Raw genomic sequence first — 26,849 nt, forward strand, 5'->3', positions numbered from 1 at the left:
TGGTAGTGCCAAGAATTTAAGTCAAGTGTTCAAGGTCACACAGTCAGCGGTAGAGCTGGGAAGTCAATCTAGACAGTCTGTCCTCTCATCCTAGGTTATAATAACCTACCAGGCTACCCACACACCATGAGGGAAGGGTTTTGTTTGTTTTGTTTCCCACAGTGTACCCACACTTAACATGGCACATAGTAGATATTCAGAAAATATTTAATAAATATAAGAGTGAATCTGCTCCTATCAGTAATGTTAACGTAGGAATTTCCAGTTTCACAAATAATTGAGTGGGACATTGAGTTTACAGGTGTGATGTGATTTTATGTGTTTTTTGTTTTTTTGCCAATGGCGATGATTTATTTGTTTTGTATTGTTTCTGAATTAGTATTTTGAAAAGAAGTGGAAAAGCTACTGGCCTAATTTACCTGGAAACTTACATCAATAGCTCATTGACCACTGTTTGTGCGTGAAGTTTTATATGTTATTAGAAGCTCAGTATATGCTGAGTAAATTAAAAACGGGATAAACAACTTCTCAATATTTCAGATGCTTTTTGTTTCTGTCATCTTTTCAGATTGAGAGAAAATTAAGTATTTCAAATTTAAGTAATTGTCTAAAATTTGCATTTTTTTTTAGATAATATTAATTAAAAAACAACACAAAAACACAAAAAAACTTTACTTCCTCCATAGAGTTGAAGAATGGATTTATTGGAGTTGAACAAATTTATGGTTCTTCTGTGGAAGAATTTTATTTTAAAGGTAAGTTGAGCTATTTATCGGATCGTCACGAGGCGATTCTGGCAGCCTGATCACTGAAGTTCAGTTCGTGCTGTTGTAGTTTTCTCAGTTCTAGAGCTGGGGTTGTCTTTTCCACTTATGTGGAGTCCTCATAGAGTGAGATAACAGCAGAATGACTCCTAGGAAGGAGAAAAAAAGTCTAGGAAACTGCTGCTAGTGTAAATTGAACTGTTTGTTTTTTGGCCATCTATATATTCTTTTATGAAGTGCCCGTTAATATAAAATAATTAGCCATTTGCCAAGTTAAAACACTCTAAGGTAATTAACAATCTTTTTTTTCATCTCGTAGAAGCGGCACATTGTTGGTATAGTTGTGGAAATCATCCTGACATTACTGTTTGCCGGCGTGATTTTGTTTACACGCAGGATTATGGATCTACAGAAGATTGGGCCTTTCAGGTACCCTCCTCAGCGTGTTGATGAGTTGCCTGCATTCCTCAAACGCGTCCCCTCTTTTGGTCTGTGGGAATTGGCTTTCGTGCCTTCCAAAAGTGTTGTGGTGAAGAATATCGTTGAAACTGTGAAAAAGAATTTAAACTACAATTTTAAAGGTTAGACATTAAGGTTTTTTGAAACAAAAAAGCATTATTAAATTGTTTTAGTGAAGACACACTTACCTTTTCACTGGGCATAATCTTCCAAGTAAAACATTATAGGATATCCTCAAACCAGATAGTAACCTCCTAAGTATAATATTATGGACTTGTTTAAACTTGAGAGTTAAATTCACATGAAAATATTTTCTCCCAAAGAAAATTTATTTAGGTTATTATCCAATTCTGTGATACTAAGTCTTTCTTGTTTCTGATTGTGCTATTTAAACCTCTGTGTGTATAACTCCCAGGGCACATGATGGTATGCCAGATGGTATGCCAAAGGTACTCAGAACCATGGCATACGCATGAGCCCTTGTTCTGGATGCACATGCAGTCATCAGTTATTTCAAACATTGCTTATATAAGAATGCTGCCTGAGTCAAGTAGGAATGCTGCATAGGAAGTCACATAGGAAGACTTGGGCTATTTAGAATTATTACAGAAGTTCCCCATTCTCCACTTACCTTCACATCCTCAACTCAATTTCTCTCCTCTTTCTCCCAGAGATAAAAATCATCAGAAGTTTGGTGGGCATCTCTCCAGTGCCCCTCTTGTTACACACATATGTTTATTCAGTAGTGTATTTTTTCAATCTTTTTTTGTTTTTCAAGGGAGTCCTTGAAAGTAGATGATATCTCAGAACATTTTTTATTTAAAAAAAACACATACCGAAGCAGAAAAATGAAAAAATCCCAGTTTTTGAAGTATACAACACAAATATTCTAATAAATTTAGTCTCTTACAGGCTACTTTGGGGTACCCAAAATATTTTGTAATTTCCACTCTGATTTCTTCTTTGATATGTGGGATTTTAAAAAGTGTATTACTTAACTTCCAAACACCTGGGGTATTGTTGTTATCTTTCTTTCTTTTTTTTTGGCATTTTTTAAAAATTTATTTTTATTGTTGAAAGTATTACCGGTGTCCCATTCCCCCCCCCAGTTGACCCCCTCCACTTCGCTTCCACCCCCTCTCCAGGTCTTCACCCCGTTACTGTCCATGGGTTATGCATATATGCATATAACTTCTTTGGTTAATCTCTTCCCACCCTCCAACCCCCTTCCCTCTTTCCTCTGAAATACTATCGTCTGTTTAATGCATCAATGTCTCTGGATCTATTAAGTTCATCAGATTCTTTTGTTCATTAGCTTCTTCTTAAAGAAGACCCTTCAACATTTCCTGTAGTGCTGGTCTGGTGGTGATGAACTCCTTTAGTTTTTTCTTATCTGTGAAGTTCGTTATCTGACTTTCAATTCTAAATGATAGTTTTCCTGGGTAGAGCAATCTTGGTTGTAGTTCCATGTTTTTCTTCCCTTTGAATATTTCTTGCCACTCCCTTCTGGCCTGCAAAGTTTCTGTTGAGAAATCAGCTGACACTTGTATGGGTACTCCCTTGTAGGTAACCAATTGCTTTTCTCTTGCTGCTTTTAAGATTCTCTCTTTGTCTTTAACCTTTGGCATTTTAATTATGAAGTATCTGGGTGTGGGCCTCTTTGGGTTCCTCTTGTTTGGGACTCTCTGTGCTACCTGGACTTGTAAGTCAATTTCTTTCCCCAGGTAGGGGAAGTTTTCAGTAATTATTTTTTCAAATAGGTTTTCAATTTTTTGCTCTCTTTCTTCCCCTTCTGGCATCTCAATAATATGAATGTTGGGCCTTTTGAAGTTGTCCCAGAGGCTCCTTATACTATCTTCATATTTGGGGATTCTTTTTTCTTTTTGCTCTTCTGGTTGGGTGTTTTTTGTTTCCTCATGTTCCAAATTGCTGATTTGATTCTCAGCGTCCTCTACTCTACTGTTGATTCCCTGTAAATTATTCTTCATTTCAGTTCCTGTAGCCTTCATTTCAAATTGGTACTTCATTATGTCATCGATTTTCTCAACTATTTTCGTAATAATATGCTTGAGCATCCTTGTAAACAAAATTCTGAACTCTGTATCTGTTAGCTTGCTAGGATCTATTTCATTTAGTTTCTTTTCTGGAGATTTCTTCTGTTCTTTCCTTTGTAACATGTTTCTTTGCCTCCACATTTTGGCTGCTTCCTGGTGTGTGTTTCTATGTATTAGGTAGAGCTGCTATGTCTCCTGGAATTGGTAGAGTGGCTTTGTGTAGTAGGTGTCCTGTAGAGTCCAGTGGCTCAGCCTCCCCAGTCAGCTGAGCTGAGCCTTCTAGGTGCTCCCCTGTGTGGGCTGTGTGCACTGTCCTGTTGTAGTTGAGTCTTGGTTGCTGTTGGTATCACTGGGAGGAATTGATCCCCAGGCCAATTGGCTGTGAGGACCAGGTGCAAGTACAGCTGAGGAGATGCTGTGCTGGAGACACCCCTGTGGAGCAGGATTTACTTCAGTGGAGCTTTGGTGTTCACCAAGTGTGCCCCTTGAGTGTGTCACTCGTGGATGTGGTAGGGTTGTAATCTAGTGTGATACAGTCTGACCACCAGGTGCTCTATCTCTGGGGCTTCCGGGGAGGTGCAAAGTCAGCCTCTGCCAGTGCCCTGCCTAGGGCCACCCAGCAGGAGCTACTCAGCAAACCTTAGTTGGCTGCTACTTGTGCTGGGCTTGGAGGTGCCCAGGAGAGGCCCAGCTATGAGCCAATGCAGGCTGCCACTAGTGCCAGGCCTGGGGCCACTTATCAAGCTGTATGGGGCCCGCTGCTGCTTGTTTGAGAGATTTTAGGAAAGTCCTAAGCATGAGGCTCGAGAGGCCACTTGCATAGAAAAGCCCCTGGAAATGGCCTGGATGAGCTGCAGGTGGGGAGGGGCGGGGCCTCCGGGAATCAGGGGGCTGGGCCAAAGGTGCGAGTCAGGTGCTGGCAACTCAAATATGGCTCCTGCCTGCCAGCTGTGTGCGGGGAGGACTCGCCAAAGGAGCCATGGCCTCTGCCAGCCCTTCTGCCTGGGAGGAAGCTGCCCCTCCAGCTCTCGCTTGGGTTTCAGGCAGGTTAGTTCCTCCCTGAGTGTCCCGGGTCCTTTCAAGCTGCTGCCCAGTGCTCGGCTCAGAGGGAGGGCGTCCGAGTGAGTCCGTGCGCGGGCCCTTTAAGGGGAGCTGCTGGGGCTCCCGCAGCCTCCACGACTCTCAGGGACAGTCCCCGCTGGTGCCACATCCTGAAGGTGTGGGGACGTCTCTTCCCGGCCTTGGAGCCCTTGGCTGGGGGCTTATGTGGGGCTGGGACCCCTCCCTTCTCGGGGAAACCTCCACCCTGAGAAGTCCTCCTGGGTTTACCCCATGGCACCGGGTGTGGGCCCGCAGCTGCATCTCCTTGATCCAGCCCCGATCCGCCCCCCATCTCCACCCCTCCTCCCGCTCTTGGTGCTGCTTCAGTTCCCTGGTTGTGGGGCTTCTGTGCAGCCAGATTTCAGGAGGCTCTGAGTGACGGTGGTTCTGTGTTTTGTTGTAATTTTGATGTGGTTGTGGGAGGCGGCAGGTACAGCTGTTTCTTACGCCACCATCCTGTTTCCGCCTCTGTTGTTATCTTTCTGTTGTTGATTTCTATTTTAATTTTCTTGAATTGGAGCATATACTCTATAATGTCTGTTTGAAATTTTGAGAATTGTTCCTGGCTAGTTCATAGTATATTTTGATAAATGTTCATGTGCATTTGTAAAGACTGTATTCTGTAGTGTTTGTTTGCGGTGTTCTCCAAATGTCACCTAGGCCAAGTTGTCAAGCTCATTAATCACCATACTTTTCAAGTCTCCTGTGCTCTTACTGTTTTTATCTACTTATTCTATTAATTGTTGAGGATGGTATTAAATTTCCAACTAGGTGTCATTAATATTAAAAAGGTTATACATATTAAAATAATATTAAATTTTTCTTTTTGCTTATATATTTTGAAATCATTAGGGTGTGGTCTTTCTGTTGAATTGTTTAAAAAGTATTTCTCAGTTCTGAAATTTTCCATTTCTCTCTGTTTTAATAGATTCCAGGTCTCTAAAGAAATGTTTTATTTTTAAGTTTACTGGCTATATTAACCATAGTTACTTTAGAATCCCTACCAAAAAGTTCTGATATCTGCATTACTTGTATATATTTTTTTCTCTTAAGTCATTGAGTTCTGTTTTATAATATGTCTTACATATTTTAATGACAGATAGTGTAGATGAAAAGTATTAGAGGCTCTTGAGAACACTTTTTTATCCTAAGAAGGTTTAAGTTTTCTTCTAGATGGTTGTCAGTTTGATTCCATTGAAGACTGGTGTTATGTTTCAATAAGGACTGCTCTATTCAGTTTCACTTTACTCCTGAGGGATACCTCTTGCCCTGGGGTGTGGTCATTACTCCTAGGGCATGGCCCTTCTAGGGTGTCAGCTGGAAGTCTGGAGTATTTTTGAAGGCGCTTCCACCTTTGTGAGGCTTGAACTCCATTCTCTGCCTCCTGAGCATCGCCTAGCTGCTGCAGTCACTGCTCCACATGTATCCTACCACCTGCTGGTTTCTTGGAGCCTGTTCCTGTGCCTTTCCACTGTCAGAGCTGGCTAATGACTTCAGGGGAATGTACATGGTGAATTTTCACCTCACTTCTCTGCTATTCTCTTCTCTTTGGCATTTTGCCCCTTAAGTCCCAGCCATTTTGGCAGCCGGAACTCTCACCTCTTTCTGTTCAACTCAGTAAGTCAGCAACTTCTTGCAAATGCTTTCAAAGACAATACCAGGGTTAATATGGCATTCACCTTGTGCATTTCAAGCAGTTTTAAAGATTTTGTCCAACTTTTGTGCAGTCGGAAAGTTTAATCTTATTGTAAGCTACTCTATCATAGGCAGAAAACTGGAAGTCCTTGTATGAGAATTTTTAAATTTTCTGCTGGTTATTTCCAAGTTTTTTACATTATATTCAGAGAATGAAGTCTTTACGATGTTGATTCCTCAGAATATTGATGTTCTTTTGTGTGTCTTAATACATGATTAACTTGTATAAAAATTCCTTATGTGCTGTGTAATGATACATATTCCGCACGGTCATGGACTAGACCCCATTTAGGTATTAATCAGAATTTCTTGGCCCCACCTGCTCACTTATCATGATCCCAGCCACATATCTGGAAATGGCCTCAGTTATAGCCCTGTTTGGCCTTGGTTCTGCCATCAGCACTATTGGCCTAGGACCTGGGAGGAATCACGCCCACCCAGGCCTCAGGTATAAGCCCACTGACTTTGATTCTGGCTGTAGACTCTTTAGCTACTGGTTACCTGGCTCTTTCTTCTAGTGGCTACTTCAGGAACATGTCTTGGAGACATATTCTTGTAAGGCCAAACATTGGCCCAGGAACACAAGAATCAGAGTCAGTTCTGGAGTCTATGACTTCATTCTTTTCTTCCTGTTCCTTTGTTTATGACAATTATACAGTGGAACCTCAGTTCTCAAACTTAATTCATTCCAGAAGCCTGTTTGAGAAGCAATTTGTTTGAAAACTGAATCATTTTTTCCCATTAGAAATAATGTAAATTAAATTAATCTATTCCAGGCCCCCCAAAATGATTCCCTATTTTAACCTTTCTTATATACAGTACATGTCTAATGTACTGTTTAACCTATTGATAAACACTTATTTTCTTAAACTTATAGAACCACCCCCTACTAACCTTAAACAAATCACTTTCAGAACCTGTTCCAGGGGTGTCTTTCAGGAGGCCAGCGTGCGGCATCTTCACTTTTTCACGTATCACTGCTTCCCAAATGCTGTCACTGGCTGACTGCTTTTGCATTTATCCAAATTGACACAGTTTTTCTCTCTTCAGTTGCTTTTGGTCACTGTTTCTTTCACACCCTTCACAACATTAGCACTCTTGATGGCCTCCTTATGTGTTAAAATTGTGCTAATCTATTTCACCAGCAACAAAAGCACTCTCTCTTTTCTTTGTTGCCTGAGAGAAGCTTTTTGTCATGCTCAGGTATCAGCATGGAAGGGTTGTCAGGTCTAAACAACCGAAGTTTGGTTAGACAGCCAAGCGTGAACAACTTGGTCGAGAACTGAATTGTTTGAGATGGGAGACATTTGAGAAACGAAGTTTGACTGTGTTTTTATGCATATATATAGCAAATGCCCAACCACCACATTGACATAAATGCAGATATTTTGGATGATGATAATCTAGGTGTTTCCACCAAGTTTCCATATGTACAGATGCTGCTACGTTTTTGGAGTTGAGAGTGTTGTTTTTTATAGATTTGTTTGCAGAAAATGAGTGGAGGGAAGTAGCTGAGGGAATTGATCTTATGATAGTTTTTGTGAGATTCAGAAAATGATACCTGGGAACCCACGTGACAAGTGTGACAAATGCTTGAGGAAAGTGTCCCTTGTGAATGGGAACTTTAGAAGCATGAGATAGTACCTTTGGTGAAGATTGGTGTTCTCACAAGCTATGCCATCAAAAGACATACAGGTGGCCAATAGACATATGGTAATAATGGGCTTCTTCTGGAAGTTTCTGAGAATCTGATCATGCAGTCAAGCCATTGACATCTTAGTAGTAAGAGAGCATGGAACTTCACTTGCACCTGTGGGCTGTTGAAGCCTTTGTTATTCTGTTAACATCAAAACTAATTTTACAGGCTCCTATTGGCCAAATTTGAGATAATTTAAGAAAAAAAGATGTTTACTCCTAAGAAAATGTTTAGTGTATACAAACTCACAGATATTTACATGACTAAATATTATGTCTTAAGACTACAAGTGATGCCACATTAAAAAAAAACCTTTTAATTAGGTTAAATTTAATTTAGGCTAAATTCATTGATTGATCACCTCAAATATTGAAACATAATTGTGGCAAACAAGGATCCAAGATGGTAATGGAGCAGGTGAAAGCTACACTCACCTCCTCCCAGGACCAAACTGGAATTATGACTAAATTATAGAACAATTGACCTGAATAACCAACTGAAGACCAGCTGAAAAGAAGTCACCAATACATCTGATAAAGGGTTAATATCCAAAATTTATAAAGAACTTATAAAATTGAACACCATGAAAAACAAGCTAATTAAAAAATTGGCAAAGGACCTGAATAGACACTTCTCCAGAAAGGACATACAGGTGGTCAATAGACATATGAAAAAATGCTCAACATCACTAATCATCAGAGATGCAAATTAAAACCACAATGAGGCATCACCTCACCTTTCAGAATGGCTCCATCAACAAATAAACAACAAGTGCTGGCGAGGCTGTGGAGAAAGGGGACCTTCGTGCACTGCTGGTGGGAGTGCAGACTGGGGCAGCCACTGTGGAAAACAGTATGGCGTTTCCTCAAAAAATTAAATATGTAACTAACTGCCTTATCCAGCAATTTTACCTCTGGGAATATATCTGAAGAAACCCGAAATGCCAATCAGGAAGAATATATGCACCCCTATGTTCATAGCAGGGTTATTTACAATAGCTAAGATCTGGAAACCTCCCAAGTACCCATCAGGAGATGAGTGATAAAAAAGCTGTGGGACATTTATGCAACAGAACACTACTTGGCCTTAAAAGAGAATGAAATCTTACCCTTGGCGACAGCATGGGTGGACCTGGGGAGCATTATGCTAGTGGAAATAAGCTAGTCAGAGAAGACAAGTCCCATAGGATCTCACTTATATGTGGAATCTAATGAACAAACTGAACTAATAAGCAAAATAGAGACAGACTCAGGTAGAGAGCAGCCTGACAGCTGTCAGTGATGGGGCGGGGGTGAGTGGGGAGTAGGGTGGGAGGAATTGAGCAAAAAAGAGAAAAAACCTCATGGACATGGACAACAGTGTGGTTATCACAGGGGGAGGAGGGGTTGGGAGGTGGAGGAGGTAGAGGCGGGATAAATGGTGATGGCCGGAGACTTGACTCGGGGTGGTGAGCACACAGTGCAGCGTACAGATAGGTTGTAGAACTGTACACCTGAAAGCTGTATGTATAATTTTGTTAACCATTGTTGCCCCAATAAATTCAATAAAAAGGAAAAGAGAAACAATTGCCTCAAATAGTAAAACTATAAAGTGGTTTTATTCCTCAATTTCTGAGTATTTTTTATTTAGATGTTAGAGATCCCCATGGTATGGGACTTTGAATAGATTGCATAGGTCGATTTTGTTCTTATTTCCCTTCAAGGTGGAAGTTTCAGAACACAGTGTGAATCACCCCTCTTCCTTAGACTTCCTTCATTGTGCAGTTATTATAATCAGTAATTATATTCTAAGCTTTGCTAAAACTTTTAAAACTCCTAAAAGTGTTACGCACTCCAAGTACACATTCGTTCATTATGCCAGTGTTTCAGCAACAGTGTTTCAAAATTCATAGTATTTTGATCGCCTTTCATCCATGTAAAGTGCTTCTCCATTCTAAAGATAGGAAGGACTGTCAGACATTTTGCCTTTTTGTGGTCGTCTCACACATTGGAGTTTTCTCTCCCTACAGTTCAAGGCTTTTCCTCAGAAAGAGACTTTGAAGCTTATGTTCGGAGAGAGAATAACTCTGAAAGAGTGATGGTTGCTTTTGTTTTTGACCATGAGTTCCAAAACAGCCATGATCCTCTGCCACTTAAGGTAAGAAAGTTTTATGTAGAAACTTTATAGCTGTACTTCTAGTTTCCAAGGATTTAATGAAGCGGAGGTATCATTCTATTTTATAAGTGGGGAGACTGTAACTTTCCCAAGTTCACACTGCTTATTCACAGCAGAGCAGGGACGCAAATCCAAATCTAACTCCCTTCGGTGCCTGTGCGTGTATTTACCAGTGCTTTATGTTGATGGGGAAAGATCTGAATTCACTACCTACCAGGCCTTCTACTTATAAGTCAGAATCACAGGAAGCATTGACCACTGAGGCCGTTACCTTTGCCGCTGTATCTGACATGGGTGCTGTCTCCAGCTCTGCAGGTGATATGAAATAGGGCACGTTTCCTAGGGCAAGAGACCTGATTGACAAAGCAGGTGCAGCTTCACTTCACCAGCCTAGAACACAACCAGGAAACTTAACTTTCTTTAGAATGAATCTCATCATTTATAAATCGAAACCTAGAAAACAGTGCTAGGGCGTAGCCAGGCTGAATTAGAATCAGGACATATGTAGACACTGAAGAGGATTCTGGTAGCAGCGCCCCCCCCCCCCCCCCCCGAAGGAGAGGCAAGGACAGTGCTTTAAACTTAGTGTCCCTGGTGTTGAGAGAAATAATCCAAGTGTTCATGGAACCATAATTCTGCATTTAAGATGCAGGCGATTGACCATGGAATGAAAAAGTAAGGAAAACCACTGGCTATAACTAGGGTTGTGGGAATCTTTTCATTCTGTCCTGTCATTCCCTCAACTCCTTTCATAGATGTCAGCTTTCCTCAGGGGACTGGCTCAATGCAAACTGATGCTGATGTGGGCTTAACAGCTTACACAGAGCCTGGTCAAAATGCTTTGGTGGGGTTTCAAACTTCACCTCTTGTGCTTGTATAATCTCCCCTCCCTGGCTCCCCACCCTTGACTTATTACTCTCACTTACCCTTAAGGTTGCTGCTGTGACTCGATGTACAGTGTCTCTTCTGACCACACCCACGCCTTTCCTCCTTCATACTTCCATAAATTTTCTATACATATCTCTACCACTGAATGTACTATAGCAGAAAGATATGTTTTTCCTCTACTAGAATTTGAGCTCCTTAAGTAACAAAGGCTGTCTTAATCCTTCAACATGTAGTAAGTGCCTGAAACTTTTGTCTTGATAACTGAACATAGGAATATTTAATTTACCTTGACTCAGCCTTGTGACCAGGTCGCTCTCACTTCCGGGGGTTCAGAATCTACTTGGGTGCAGCTAATCAGTCTGCCTTACAATCACATATTCCCAACTGTACTTTACTTTCTTTTGCTTCTCATTCCTGCTTAATTATCTTTTTGTTTATAGATATTGTTTGTTTCCAATTGCTCCTTGTAGGTGAAATATTATCTGCGTTTTAGTAGTTTTCAGAGGAATGGGAATGTGAATTACCTCCGACCTGGAAGCTGGGAAACAGATGCTCTCTTTCCAGAGTCTCCTGCTATAGGACCCAGAAATGCATATGACCCAAGTGGGGGGAGTCCTGGTGAGCAGATCTTTAACCACCCTTACTTGAATAATCCTAGTTTTACAGCAAGAACCATCACATATTTATATGTATATATCTTCAACTTTTGATGAAAATTATTTCTTTTTAACTTACTACGCTGGTGATTTTTTTTTTTTAATTTAAAATTTTTAGTGTCCAAAAACTCATATGAAAAATCCTAGGCATTGGAACAGTGTATTTTTATCCATTATCATTGTATATCCTTATATTTCCATGTAGATTTACTTGTGAAATTTTGACTCTAATGACTTTAGTATACACATCTCCAGGTACTGACACAGACTAAATAAGTATAACTGTATGGTATTCTGTGGGACTGATAAACAGTTTTTAGTATAGCTATGTTAATTTAAAATTTACTGCACATACTGCCATGGCAACGTCTTTAATGTGGAGCTTTGCTTTTACCAACAATAATGCACATTTATCTTGAGGAAATGATTCAGCAAGAGAAACAAGCTGTAACCAATTTAGCATAATTCTTAAAAATTTGAAATAACCTATATCTTAAATATGGTAAGTGAATATTAAAAGCATAAAATATAATTTGACAGATAATTGTATTTTGAGATTATACCTATGTAAACTGCATATTCATGAGCACAAAACTAGGATAGCCATCCAAGTAGGAAACTATTTGCTATGTTAGGGTGGCAGGATTGTGTTGCATATTATTATTATTTTCTTTAAAAATATTTTGAATATTATTTTTCAGTCATAAAATTTAAAGGGGAATCATGTCTTTTTCAACTTATGTTGCTTTATTATAAACTTTGGCCTAAGGTCTTACTTTATAAGGGTTAGGCTGGTGAAAGACTTAGAAGCTGGTTAATGATAAGAATTTCCAGGGATGTGATATATAGAAACTCAAATGCACTGCTGGAGGGAGAGCTGTTCTGGGGAGCAGCCTGGCAATGGTGGGTGTCTTAGTCCATTTGGGCTGCTATAATAAAGTACCACAATTGGGGAGTTTGTAAATCACATAAATTTATTTCTCATAGTTCTGGAGGCTGGGAAGCCTGAGATCAGGGTACCAGCATGGCCATGTGGTGGTGATGGCTCCCTTCCTGGTTCATAGCCTATGCCATTTTGTTGTGCCTTCATATTGTGGAAAAGGCTAACGAGCTCTCTGCAGCCTCTATTATAAGAGCTCTAATTCCATCCATGAGGGCTCCACGCTCATGACTTAAGCATCTCCCAAATAACCCACCTACTAACACCATCACCTTTGGGTTAGGATTTCAACATGTGAATTTGTTGAATTCAGACCATAGCAATAGCCAAATTAAGAATATGTTCCTGAGTATAAACGCTAAAAAATTCTTTTGCAGATTCATAAGAATGTTCCCAACAGTGTTGTTTGTAGTGGCAAGGAGTAGGAGGCAATCAGGGCAACTGATTAGAAGGACCGGACTAGATGTATGCATAGCAACATCTTCAAAACATAGAACAGAGTATATAAAGTTTATAACTCACTTTCATTTACATAAATTAAAATATACACAAACAGAATGCTTGTATAAGTTTTAGAAGAACACGTAAAAACAAAAGGATACTTATCAAACACGTTAGGAATGTTGCCAATGGAAAGGAAATGGGGCAAGGGAAAAAGGAATATGAAAGAATAAATAACTAAGAGGGTTAAGGGACATGAACCAATCATTGGGTCATGAACTGAGGAGTATGATTAATTCAGCCTTCTGCACTTGAAGCTAAAAATACATGTGTGTGTACAAACACACTGAAATGGTGCATGACAAAATTAGAACATGTTAAAGACTAATTGAGAGATCCAAGATGGCAGCGGACTGAGTGGAAGCTACACTGACACTCTCCTGGGACTAATCTGGATTTACAACTAAAACATAGAAAAAATATCCTGAAAACCAACCGAAGACGAGCTGGAGAGCACCCTCATGACCAAAGAGGAAAAGTGGAGACTGCAAGGAGACTGGTAGGAAGTGCGTACACGAGAGGGCTGGCTGGGCTCCCACAGGCAGCAGCTGAACGTCCAGAGGGATATCTCAGCTGTGGGGGGTTCTCACAGAGGACTCTGGGGCATAAACCCCAGGCTGGGCTTCCCAGCCAAGAGCACCAGAACTGAGAAAGGTGCCCACATAACATCTGGCTATGAAAAGCAGCCGGGTTTCTGTCTGTCAGGGGGAGGCAGCTGGAACTGCAGGCACCCTCTTGAAGAGCCATTGCACCTTGGGCAGCCACTCACCTTGGGCTCCAGTGGAGGGGGAGTGGAGTGGACTGGAGCTCTGTGGGGAGAGTCTGGGGAGAGTCATTCCCCCAGACTGTGGGGGACATCTTTATTGGGAGGCGAACTTTCAGCTTTTGCCTGAGGGGGGAAGCAATTGCTCCACTCTGCTGGAGAGCCTCTTGCCCTGCCCTGAGGAGTTTCTACAGCCTGAGGCTTGTTAAGAGACTGATAACAACTAGCTGCCCCACCCTGTGGAGCTTCTACAGCCTGAGGCTCATTAAGAGGATTAATTCACAAGTTTGCAGACTGAGGCAGACCTCAGGATGCTTTAAGTTTTTGCCTGATCTGTTTTGGGACCTGGGACTTAGAAAAGCAAACTTTGGTGTGCATCTCAGTCCTCTCCAAATGCATCCAGCCCCAGCATTGGAGACCTTAAGCCTGGGGTTGTTGATAGCCCCAAACAGGGTACTCAGGCCCAGTCAAAAACTGTGTCTGACATTGGCCTGTACCAGAGACCCTCCAAAAAGACTGAGAATCCTAGCAGATCAACCTAACATTTAGCCAAAATGGGGAGACCAAAAAATAAGCCCCAAATGAAAGAACAAGAGAAGTCTCCAGAAAAAGAGCCAAATGAAACAGAGATAAGCAACCTCTCAGATACAGAGTTTAGAATACTGATTGTAAGGATGCTCAACAGCATGAAAAAAGATTTGGAAACTATGAAAAATGACCAGTCAGAAATGAAGAATGACATAGCAGAAATAAAGAATACATTAGAAGAAATAAACATCAGATTAGAAGAAGCTGAGGATTGGATCAGTGAATTAGAAGACAGGGTAGAAAAAAAATCACTGAATCAGAGATCCCAAAACAAAAAACAATTAAAAAACAGGAGGACAGTCTAAGGGAGCTGTGGGACAGCATAAAACGTAACAATATTCATATTATAGGAATTCCGGAGGAGGTTGAAAGTAAGCAATGGCTAGAGAACCTATTTGATGAAATAATGGCAGAAAACTTCCCTAACCTGGTCAAGGAAAAAGGCATACAGGTTCTGGAGGCACAGAGAGTCCCAAGCAAGAAGAATCCAAAGAGGCCAAAGCCCACACATATCATAATTAAAATGTCAAAAATCCAAGACAAAGAGAGAATCTTAAAGGCAGCAAGAGAAAAGCAAACTGTTACCTACAAAGGAGCTCCCATAAGGCTGTCAGCTGAGTTTTCGTCGGAAACTCTACAGGCCAGAAGGGAATGGCATAAAGTTTTCAAGGTAATGCAAAAGAAGGATCTGAAACCAAGACTACTCCATCCAGCAAGATTATCAGTCAAGCTGGATGGTGAAATAAAGAGCTTCTGAAACAAAAAAAGGTTAAAAGACTTTATCACTACAAAACCAGCATTACAGGAAATGTTAAAGGGACTGCTATAATTAGGCATAGAAATAAAGAGAATGAGAAATAGCTATAAAGAAACAAAATGTCAGTAGATAAGTATCTTTCAATAATAACCTTAAATGTAAATGGATTAAATGCCCCAATAAAGAGATATAGGGTGGCTGAATGGATAAGAAAACATGACCCAACTATATGCTGCCTACAAGAGACCTACCTCAGAACAAAAGACTCAGACAGGATGAGAGTGAAGAGATGGAAAAAAGTTTTCGATGCAAATGGAAATGAAAAAAAAAAGCTGGGGTAGCAATTCTCATATCAGACAAAATAGACTTCAAAATGAAGACCATAATGAGAGATAAGAAAGGTCATTACATAATACAAAAGGGATCAATCCATCAAGAGGATATAACCCTGATAAACATATATGCACCCAATATAGGAGCACCTAAATTTATAAAAATCTTCTAGAGGACTTTAAGGGAGAGATAGACAGCAATACAGTCATACTCGGGGACTTTAACACCACATTGACTTCACTGGATAGGTCTTCCAGACAAAAAATCAACAAGGAAACAGCGACCCTAAATGACACACTAGATCAGATGGATTTAATTGACATTTACAGAACATACTATCCCAAAGCTTCAGAATATACATTCTTCTCAAGTGCACATGAGTCATTCTCAAAGACAGACCTCATGTTAGGACACAAAAGAAGTCTCTAGAAGCTCAAGAAGATTGAAATCATATCAAGCATCTTCTCCGATCACAATGGCATGAAACTAGAAACCAACTATAATAAAAACACTAAAAGACATTTAAACACATGGAGACTGAAAAGCATGTTTTTAAACAATGAATAGGTTACCAAAGAGATCAAGAAAAAAATAAAAAACTTCCTGGAAACAAATGAAAATGAACACACAACAATTCCAAATCTATGGGACACAATGAAAGCAATCCTGAGAGGGAAATTTATGGCACTACAAGCCTACCTCAAAAAACAAGAAAAACTTCTAATAGAGTCTTTAACCCTACAACTCAAAAACCTAGAAAGGGAACAATAAGAAAAGCCCAGAGTAAGTAGAAGGAAAGAAATAATAAAGATTAGAGCAGCAATAAATGACAGAGACTAAAAAAAAATACAAAAGATCAATAAAACCAAGAGCTGGTTCTTTGAAAAGATAAACAAGATTGGTGAACCTTTAGCCAGACTCATGAAGAAACAAAGAGAGAGGACCCAAATAAACAAAATCAGAGAGGAAAGAGGTGAAATAACAACTGACCCAACAGAAATACAAAGGATTATAAGAAAATACTATGAACAACTATATGCCAACAAACTGGACAACCTGGATGAAATGGATGAATTCCTAGAAAAATATAATCTTTCAAAACTCAATCAGGAAGAGTCAGAAAGTTTAAGTAGGCCAATAACTGCTGATGAAGTTGAAGCAGTAATCCAAGAGCTCCCTGCACACAAAAGCCTTGGCCTGGATTGCTTCACAGGGGCGTTTTGCCAAACATTCAAAGAAGAATTAACACCCATCCTCCTCAAACTTTTTCAAAAAATCCAAGAAGAAGGAACACTTCCAAACTCTTTTTACGAGGCCAGCATTAGCCTAATTCCAAATCCAGATAAAGACACTACAAAGAAAGAGAATTACAGGCCAATATCCCTGATGAACATAGATGCTAAAATCCTCAACAAAATATTAGCAAATTGGATCCAGCAATATATTAAAAAGATCATCCACCACGACCAAGTGGGATTTATTCCAGGGATGCAGGGCTGGTACAATATTAGCAAATCAATAAACGTGATGCATCACATAAACAAATTGAAAGATAAAAATCACATGATCATATCAATAGATGCAGAAAAAGCATTTGATAAAATCCAACACCCATTTTGATAAAAACTCAGCAAAGTGGGAATAGAGGGATCCTACCTCAACATAATAAAGGCCATATATGACAAACCTACAGCCAACATCATACTCAATAGGCAAAAACTAAAATCATTTCCCCTAAGAACACGAACAAGACAGGGGTGTCCACTTTCACCACTCTTATTCAACATAGTACTGGAAGTCCTAGCCACAGCAATTAGACAAGAAGAAAACATAAAAGGCATCCAAATTGGAAAGGAGGAAGTAAAACTGTCATTATTTGCAGATGACATGATATTGTACATAGAGAATTCTAAAGATTCTACCAGAAAACTACTAGATTTAATAAATGAACTCAGCAAGGTAGCAGGATATGAAATTAACACCCAGAAATCGATGTCATTTTTATACACCAATGATGCACTCTCAGAAACAGAAGCTAAAAAAACAATGTCATTTACCATTGCAACTAAAAAAATAAGATACATAGGAATAAACTTAACCAAAGATGTAAAAGACCTTTACTCAGAAAACTACAGGACACTGAAAAAAGAAATAGAGGAAGATATAAACAAATGGAAAAATATACCATGTTCCTGGATTCGGAGAATTAACATCATTAAAATGCCCATATTACCCAAAGCAATCTATAAATTCAATGCAATCCCTATTAAAATACCAACAGCATATTTCACAGATATAGAAAAACACTTCAAAAATTTATCTGGAACCAAAAAACACCCTGAATAGCCATAGCAATCTTGAGAAAGAAGAACAAAGTTGGAGGGATCACAGTACCAGATATCAAGTTATACTACAAAGCCACTATAATCAAAATAGCCTGGTACTGGCACAAGAACAGATATATTGATCAGTGGAACAGAACAGAGAACCCAGAAATTGACCCATGCCATTATGGTCAATTAACATTTGACAAAAGAGGCAAGAACACACAATGGAGTAAAGACAGTCTTTTCAATAAATGCTGTTGGAAAAATTGGACAGATACATGCAAAAAAAATGAAACTGGACCACCAACTTACACCAAAGTAAATACACAAAAGTAAATTCAAAATGGATAAAAGACTTAAATGAAAGGCATGAAACCATAAAAATCCTAGAGGAAAACGTAGGCAGTAAAATCTCAGACATCTCTCACAGCAATATGTTTGCTGATCCATCTCCTATGGCAAGAGAAACTAAGGAGAAAATAAACAAATAGGATTGCATCAAAATAAAAAGCTTCTGCACAGCAAAGGAAACCATCAACAAAACAAAAAGGGGGCCCACTGTATGGGAGAACATATTTGCCAATGACCCATCAGATAAAGGGTTAATATCCAAAATATATAAGGAACTTATACAACTTAATAAAAGGAAGACAATCCAATTAAAAAATGGGCAATGGACCTAAATAGACACTTCTCTAAAGAGGACATGCGAATGGCTAAGAGACATGTGAAAACATGCTCAACGTCGCTAATCATTAGAGATGCAAATTAAAACCACAATGAGGTATCACTTCATACCTGTCAGAATGGCCACCATCAACAAGTCAACGAACTACAAGTGCTGGCTAGGGTGTGGAGAAAAGGGCATCCTAGTACACTGCTGGTGGGAATGCAGACTGGGGCAGCCACTGTGGAAAGCAGTATGGAGTTTCCTCAAAAGATTAAAAATTGACCTGCCATTTCACCCAGTGATCCCACTTCTAGGAATATATCCTAAGGCAGCCCAAACACCAATCGCAAAGAACTTATGCACCCGTATGTTCATAGCAGTGCAATTCACAGTAGCTAAGATTTGGAACAGCCCAAGTGCCCATCAGTAGATGAGTGGATAAAAAAGCTGTGGCACATTTACACCATGGAGCACTATGCAGCTATGAAGAGGAAGGACCTTTTGGCCTTTGGCACAGCATGGAGGGAACCAGAGAGTATTATGCTAAGTGAAATGAGCCAGTCGGAGAAGGACAAGTACCAAATGATCTCGCTTATATGTGGAATATAATGAACAAAATAAACTGATGAACAAAGTGGATCCAGTAACAGAAGCTTGGAACAAACTGAGGGATCTCAGAGAGAAGGCAGGGAGGAAGGGGTGGGTGGGGAGAGGTTAATCAGGGAACTTGTATGTTTATGGGCATGGCCCACAGACGTGGACATTGGTGTGGGGAGGGCCTGGGGGTGGGAAGGATGTGGTGTTGAGGGGATCAGTGGGGTTAAAAGGGGGATATCTGTAATGGTCTCAACAATAAAGATAAACATTAGAAAAAAAAAAGACTAATTGATTAAAGCATTTAGGCCCTATGTTTATTGTTCAGTTATCTACTTGTCTCTATAAAGTCTTATCCTTAATATAAACTGAGTTTACACAGTAATCCTAAAAAGACAGTTATTGTTTAAATAACATTTATTTTTACCCTAAGTTCATTTTTCCCCCCCTCAAATAAATAGTAGCTAAAACTTTTAAATACTCTGATTCCAAAGAACTATGAGATAGGTTTGATTACATCAGTTTTGGAGGTAAAGTACCTGAGTCTCCGAGAGATTATGTAAACTGTGCTTAGGGTTAATTAACTCATAAACATTGGGTTGGGAGTTAAACAGATGCAGTCCGTGTCAAGAGCTAGGGCACCGAACTTTCCTCACTATGCTATCAAGGACAATGCAAAACTCATTTAATTCATGTACATGTAATCCTCTGTGCCGTCACTGGGACAGTAATGTTGTTCTTCAGTCTTAAGGGACTTTGGAGAAATAAATACCTAATCTTCATTAAGATCTTATCTAAATACTCTACAAAATAATCGCACAATCCAAGCATCCGTGAAGAGCTGCCTATGGGGAGCCTATGTTAAAAGTTGACCTTGTCCAATGAAACCAAATGTTCTTTAAGGCAGTGCTCCTTGGGTGAAGGCCCAGGTTTTGTTTTGTTTTTAATATTCAGCCCTTTGTAGGGCAGCACCTTTGTAAACTACACTGAGGATGAATGATTAAAGATGTGTTTTGTTTTCTTTTTTATTAAACTTATTGGGTGACATTGGTTAAGATTATATAGGTTTCAAGTGTACATTTCTGTGATACGTCACCTGTATATTGCACTGTGCCCACCACCCAAAGTCAGATCTTTTTCTGTCACCATATATTTGATCCCCTTTACCCTTTACTACCTCCTACCCCCCTTCCCTCTGGTAACCACCATACTATTGTCTGAATCTAATGACTTTTTGGTTTTTTGTTTGTTTTGTTTGTTCATTTGTTGCTTTTAGTTTTATATCCCACATGTGAGTGAAATCATATGGTTCATAACTTTTTCTGACTTATTCTGCTTAGCATGACATTCTCAAGGTCGATCCATGTTGTTGCAAATGGCAGTATTTCATTCTTTCTTACAGCTGAGTAGTGTTCCATCGTATATATGTACCACACCTTCTTTATCCATTCATCTAGTAAAGGACACTGGTTGTCTCCATGTCTTCGCCACCATGAACAATGCTGCAATGAACATGGGGTACATATATCTTTGAAAATAAGTGTTTTCAAATTTTTCAGGTAGATACCCAAAAGAGGGGTTGCTATATCATATGGTAACTCTATTCTTAATGTTTTGAGGAACCAGCAGACTGTTTCCCATAGTGGCTGTACCAGTTCACATTCTCACCAGCAGTGAATGAGGGTTCCCTTTTCTCCACAGCCTCTCCAATACTTGTTATTTACCTGTCTTGTTGATAAAAGCCACTCTAACAGGTGTGAGGTGGTATCTCACTGTACTTTTAATTTGCATTTCCCTAATAGTTATTGAAGTTGAGCATCTTTTTGTTCAGTTGCTAGCACTGTAGGTCGACCAGAAAGCAGAGAGTTTGTTCAGTTTCATAGTGTTTGTATTGTGGGAACCTATTGAATTATATTCCAAGGCAGACCAAAGCTCTCTAAAACCACAGCCAGCCCTGTCCTTCTTCTGAGCCTAACAAAGTAATAGGTACCTGACCATTATTAATGGCACAGTAGGTGGGAACTTGGGCAGAGGGTAAAGGCTGCCATTTGAAACCACAGGTGAAAGGAATTTAATTAAAGCTGAGGCCCAGGGTTGGCTCAACTAAACTCAGGGAATTTAAATGCTCAGCTTTTTTCTCTAGTTCTGTCACAAAGGAAGGAGCTAGCATCTTCAACAAAACAAAACCAAAAGTATACTTTCATATCCATTGTTCCCTTAATCACATCTGACATAAAATCGAAAATTATAAGATATGAAAGAAGCAGGAAAATGTTCCCCTAATCAAGAGAAAAAGTGAACATGAGTAGGTATGTAGATAAACCAGATGTTGGAATTAGCAGACAAGGACTTTTAAGACAGTTTTATGAGTGTGTTGAGCTGTTTACAAGAAAGAATGGACAGAGCAGATGAAGAGATCAGGAATTTCAGGGGAGAAACACAGATGCTAAAACTAGAACAAATGGTAGTTGTAATATAAAAACGCACTTTATTGGATGAGATTAATAGCATATAGAAAACATCAGTCAACAAATGTGAAGACACACACTACATGTTACCCAGACTAAAGTAGAGAAAGCAAAAGAGTGACATTATTTAGTCATGTAAAGAAATGATGTGCTGACACCTTCTACAGCATGGATGAACCTTGAACATAGCATGCTAACTGAAAGAAGCTAGATACTAATGGTCACGTACTATGATTCCATTTATATGAAACATCCATAACAGATAAATCTAGAAACAGAAAACAGATTGATTGGTGGTTTGCCAGGGATTGAGGGGAGGAGGGAATGGTGATTAACTGCCTAACGGGTGTGAGGTGAAGTGATGTAAATGTTTTAGATAAAGGTAGAGGTGTATATTACATGACCTTGTGAATGTACTAAATGCTACAGAATGACACACTTTAAAATTGTTCATTTAAAAGTTTGAAAAATGAACAAACTGTGAGACAATACTTAATGTTACATATTTGCATCTGAAGTAATGTTTAAAAACAAGAAAGAAAAGGGCACAAAATATAGTTAAAAGACTGTTGGATAGTTTTCAAATTTGGTGAAAATTATAAATGTACAGATTAAGCTGCTCCACAAACCCCTCTCAGGTTGAGTACAAAGAAAACCATGTTTATACACATCAGAGTCAAACTGCTGAAAATCAAAGATGAAGAGAAAATTGGGAAGAAGATTTGACTTTGAGTGGTGGGCACACAATCCAGTATTGAGATGATGTATCATAGGAATGTACACATGAAACCTATATAACTTTATTAATCAGTGCCAGCCCAATAAATCTAACTAAAAGAGGAAAATTTGAAAAGCAGCTTTTAAAAAAGACATTACGTACAGTTGCTTCTCATTATTTACAGTAGTTAGGTTTTATAAAGTCACAGAGAACGCTGAATTAGCAAATCCTGCTACAGGAAATACAGGGTTAGATTCCTGCAGTTCTCTATTCACATCATTTTTGCCAACTAATCAATACATAACCTGGTGTTATGTGTTTTTCTGTTTCAAAAAACCTAATTTAATATCTGTTATTGGTTCATATAGCTGAGCTCATGGCCAGCAGCACCATAACTCATGCTTGAACAAAGAAGCCTGCATAACACCCGTGCTTCCACAGGAACATCGTGGACTTCTTAAACTTACTAATGGCAGCACTATACTTAGGGGCCATTTTATACTGCTGATTCACCAACCAAAAGCACAAGCATGAAAAAACACTGCACTAGTTTACCAGGAAGAGGACATTTGTTTGGTATGAGAGCTGAGACAAGACGGTAGGGCATTGCTTTGTCTGACTGAATCTGGCAAGTGTGTGTCGGGAAATGCATGACTTTCACTGCTCTGCTGATGTCTATGAGTGAATGTGAAAGCACATGAGTATTTTATTTAACTTTTCTTTTTCTTGAATTATTATTTCTTATTTATTGCATTATTTTTTGAAAATTTATCTTTATTGTTGAAAGTATTACAGATGTCACCCTTTCCCCCCCATTGATCCCCTCCGCCAGGCATCCCCCCGCCCCAGGACTTCTCTACACTATTGTCTGTGTCCATAGGTCATGCATATATGCATCTAAGTTCTTTGATTAATCCCCCCCCCACTCCTCACCCCTGCCTTCCCTCTGAAATTCCTCTTACTGTTCCATGGTTCTATATCTCTGTATCTCTTTGGTTCATAAGTTTATTTTCATTATATTCCACATATGAGTGAGATCATATGATACTTCACTTAGCATAATACTCTCCAAGTCCCTCTGTGCTGTCTCAAAGGGGAAGAGATCCTTGTTTTTTACAGCTGCATAGTATTCCATGGTGTAAATGTCCCACAGCTTTTTTATCCACTCATCTACTGATGGGCACCTGGGCTGTTTACAGATCTTAGCTATTGTAAATTGTGCTACTATGAACATAGGGGTGCACATATTCTTTCTAATTCGTCTTTCAGGATTCTTAGGACATATTCCCAGAAGTAGTATCACTGGGTCAAATGTGAATTCCATTTTCAAGTTTTTGAGGAAACTCCATACTGTCCATAGTTGGCTGCACCAGTCTATATTCCCACCAGCAGTGTACGAGGGTTCCCTTTTCTCCACATCCTCGCCAGCCCTTGTCATTTGGTGATTTGTTGATGGTAGCCATTGTTACAGGTGTGAGATGATATCTCATTGTTGTTTTAATTTGCATCTCTCTGATTATTAGTGACTTTGAGCATTTTTTCATGTTTCTTGGCCACTTGTGTGTCCTCTTTGGAGAAGTGTCTATTTAGGTACTTTGCTAATTTTTTATTTATTTATTTATTTTTTTAAAATATATCTTTATTGATTTCAGAGAGAGGAAAGGAGAGGGAGAGAGAGAAACATCAGTGATGAGAGAGTCATTGATCGAGCCCGCAACCCCGGGCATGTGCCCTGACCAGGAATCGAACCCCGATCGCCTGGATCCTAGGTCGACGCTCAACCGCTGAGCCACACCTGGCTGGGCACTTTGCTAATTTTTTAATTGGATTGTTTGTCTTCCTTTTGTTAAGTTGTATGAGTTCTTTGTATATTTTGGAAATTAATTCTTTATCAGATGTATCATTGGCAAATATGTTCTCCCATACAGTGGGTTCCCTTTTCGTTTTGTTGATTGTTTCTTTCACTGTGCAGAAACTTTTTATTTTGATGCAGTCCCACTTGTTAATTTTCTCCTTGTTTCCCTTGCCTGAAGCGATATATCAGCAAACATGTTAATATGAGACGTGTATGAGATGTTGCTATGTTTTCCTCTAGGATTTTTATGGTTTCATGACTTACATTTAAGTCTTCTACCTATTTTGAGTTTATTTTTGTGTATGGTGTAAGTTGGTGATCTAGCTTCATTTTTTTGCATGTACCTGTCCAATTTTCCCAGCACCATTTATTGAAGAGACTGTTTTTACTCCATTGTATGTTCGTGCCTACTTTGTCAAATATTAATTGAGCATAAAGGCTTGGTTCAGTTTCTGGGTTCCCTGTTCTGGTCCACTTATCCATATGCCTGTTCTTGTGCCAGTACTAGGCTATTTTGATTACAGTGGCTTTGTAGTATAACTTGATATCTGGTACTGTGATCCCTCCAACTTTGCTCTTCTTTCTCAAGATTGCTGTGACTATTTGGGGGTTTTTTTGGTTCCAAATAAATTTTTGGAGTGTTTGTTCTAGATCTGTGAAACATGCCATTGGTATTTTAATAGGGATTGCATTGAATTTATAGATTGCTTTGGGCAGTATGGACATTTTAATGATGTTAATTCTACCAATCCATGAAAATGGTATATTTTCCACTTGTTTATATCTTCCTCTATCTATTTTTACAACATCCTATTGTTTTCCAGGTACAGGTCTTTTACCTCATTGGTTAAATTTATTCCTAAGTGTCTCAATTTTTTTGTAGTAATGGTAAATGGGATTGATTTTTTTGTTTCCATTTCTGTGAGTTCACTATTGGTGTATAAAAATGCCATCGATTTCTGGGTGTTAATTGTGTATCCTGCTACATTGCCAAATTCATTTATTAAATCTGGGAGTTTTTTGGTGGAGTCTTTAGGGTTTTCTATGTACAATATCATGTCATCTGCAAATAATGACAGTTTTACTTCCTCTTTTCCAATTTAAATGCCTTTTATTGTTACTTATTGTCTGATTTCTGTGGCAAGGACTTCCAGTATTATGTTGAATAAGAGTGGTGAAAGTGGAATCCCTATCTTGTTCATGTTCTTAGGGGAAATGGTTTTAGTTGTTGAGCATTGAGTGTGATATTGGCTGTAGGTTTGTCATATATGGGCTTTATTATGTTGAGGTATGATCCCTCTATTTCCACTTTGCTGAGAGATTTTATCAAAAATGGGTGTTAAATTTTGTCAAATGCTTTTTCTGTGTCTATTGATATGATCATGTGATTTTTGTCTTTCAGTTTGTTTATGTGATGTATCACATTTATTGATTTTCGAATATTGTACCAGTCTTGCATCCCTGGAATAAATCCCACTTGATCATGGTGGACGATCTTTTTAATCTATTACTTGGTCTGATTGGCTAATATTTTATTGAGGATTTTAGCATCTATGTTCATCAGGAATATTGGTCTGTAATTCTCTTTCTTTGTAGTGTCTTTATCTGGTTTTGGAATTAGGCTAATGTTGGCCTCATAAAAAGAGCTTGGAAGTGTTCCTTCCTCTAGGACTTTTTTGAATAGTTTGAGGAGGATAGGTGTTAGTTCTTCTTTGAATGCTTGATAAAACACCCCTGTGAAGCTGTCCATACCAAGGCTTTTGTGTGCTGGGAGTTTTTTGATTACTGCTTCAGTTTCATCAGTTGTTATTGGCCTATTCAGGTTTTCTGACTCTTCCTGATTGAGTTTTGGAAGGTTGTATTTTCCTGGGAATTTGTCCATTTCTTCTAGGTTGTCCAGCTTGGTGACGCATAGTTGTTCATAGTATTTTCTTACAATCCTTTGTGTTTCTGTTGGATCAGTTGCTACTTCACCTCTTTTGTTTCTGATTTTGTTTATTTGGGTCCTCTCTCTTTGTTTCGTGCTGAGTCTGGCTAAAGGTTCATCAATCTTGTTTATCTTTTCAAAGAACCAACTCTTGGTTTCATTGATCTTTTGAATTGTGTTTTTTTGTCTTTATGCCATTTATTTCTGCTCTGATCTTTACTATTTCCTTCCTTCTACTTACTTTGGGCTTTTCTTTTTGTTCTCTTTCTAAGTCTTTACTTTGTAGGGTTAGAGAGTTTATTAGAAGGTTTTCTTGTGTGTTGTTTTTTTTAAATTTTGTTTTGTGGTAGGCCTATAGTACTATGATTTTCTCTCTCAGGACTCCTTTCATTGTGTCCCATATACTTGGAGTTGTTGTGTATTCATTTTCACTTGTTTCCAAGAAGTTTTTTATTTCTTCCCTGATCTCTTTGATAACCCATTCATTGTTTAATAACATGCTGTTTAGCTTTCATGCATTTGAATGTCTTTTAGTGTTTTTATTGTAGTTGATTTTTAATTTCATGCCATTGTGATCCAAGAAGATATTTCATATGATTTCAAACTACTTGAACTTGTAGATACTTATCTGGTGTCCTAACGTGATCCCTTTTTGAGAATGTCCCATGTGCACTTGAGAGAAGAATGTTTATTCTGCAGCTTTGGGGTGAAATGTTCTGTAAATGTCAATTAATCCCATCTGATCTAGCGTGTCATTTAGGATTGCTGTGTCCTTGGTGATTTTTTTGGGGAAGATCTATCCAGTTAAGTCAGTGGGGTATTAAAGTTTCCTATTATGGCTGTATTGCTGTCAATCTCTCCTTTAAAGTCCTACAAAAGTTTTTTATATATTTGGATGCTCCTATATTGGGTACATATATGTTTACCCAAGGGTTATAGCC

The 26,849-nt window shown here is 39.0% G+C and overlaps 1 protein-coding gene across 1 annotated transcript in view; it reads left to right on the forward strand.

The window, feature by feature from the left end:
* The first annotated feature begins 636 nt into the window (after window positions 1-636).
* Window positions 637-26,849, forward strand: part of LOC107544810 (phospholipid-transporting ATPase ABCA3-like) — a 190,455-nt gene continuing 164,242 nt past the window's right edge. Inside the window, 4 exon segments of the mRNA XM_087815178.1 lie at window positions 637-755; window positions 1,084-1,345; window positions 9,778-9,905; window positions 11,282-11,429. Of these exon segments, the coding sequence (XP_087671304.1) occupies window positions 696-755; window positions 1,084-1,345; window positions 9,778-9,905; window positions 11,282-11,429 (598 nt within the window). The 5' untranslated portion in view covers window positions 637-695.

The sequence above is a fragment of the Miniopterus natalensis genome, chromosome 3 (assembly GCF_054644295.1).
Source record: "Miniopterus natalensis isolate mMinNat1 chromosome 3, mMinNat1.hap1, whole genome shotgun sequence".
NCBI classification, from domain to species: Eukaryota; Metazoa; Chordata; class Mammalia; order Chiroptera; family Miniopteridae; genus Miniopterus; species Miniopterus natalensis.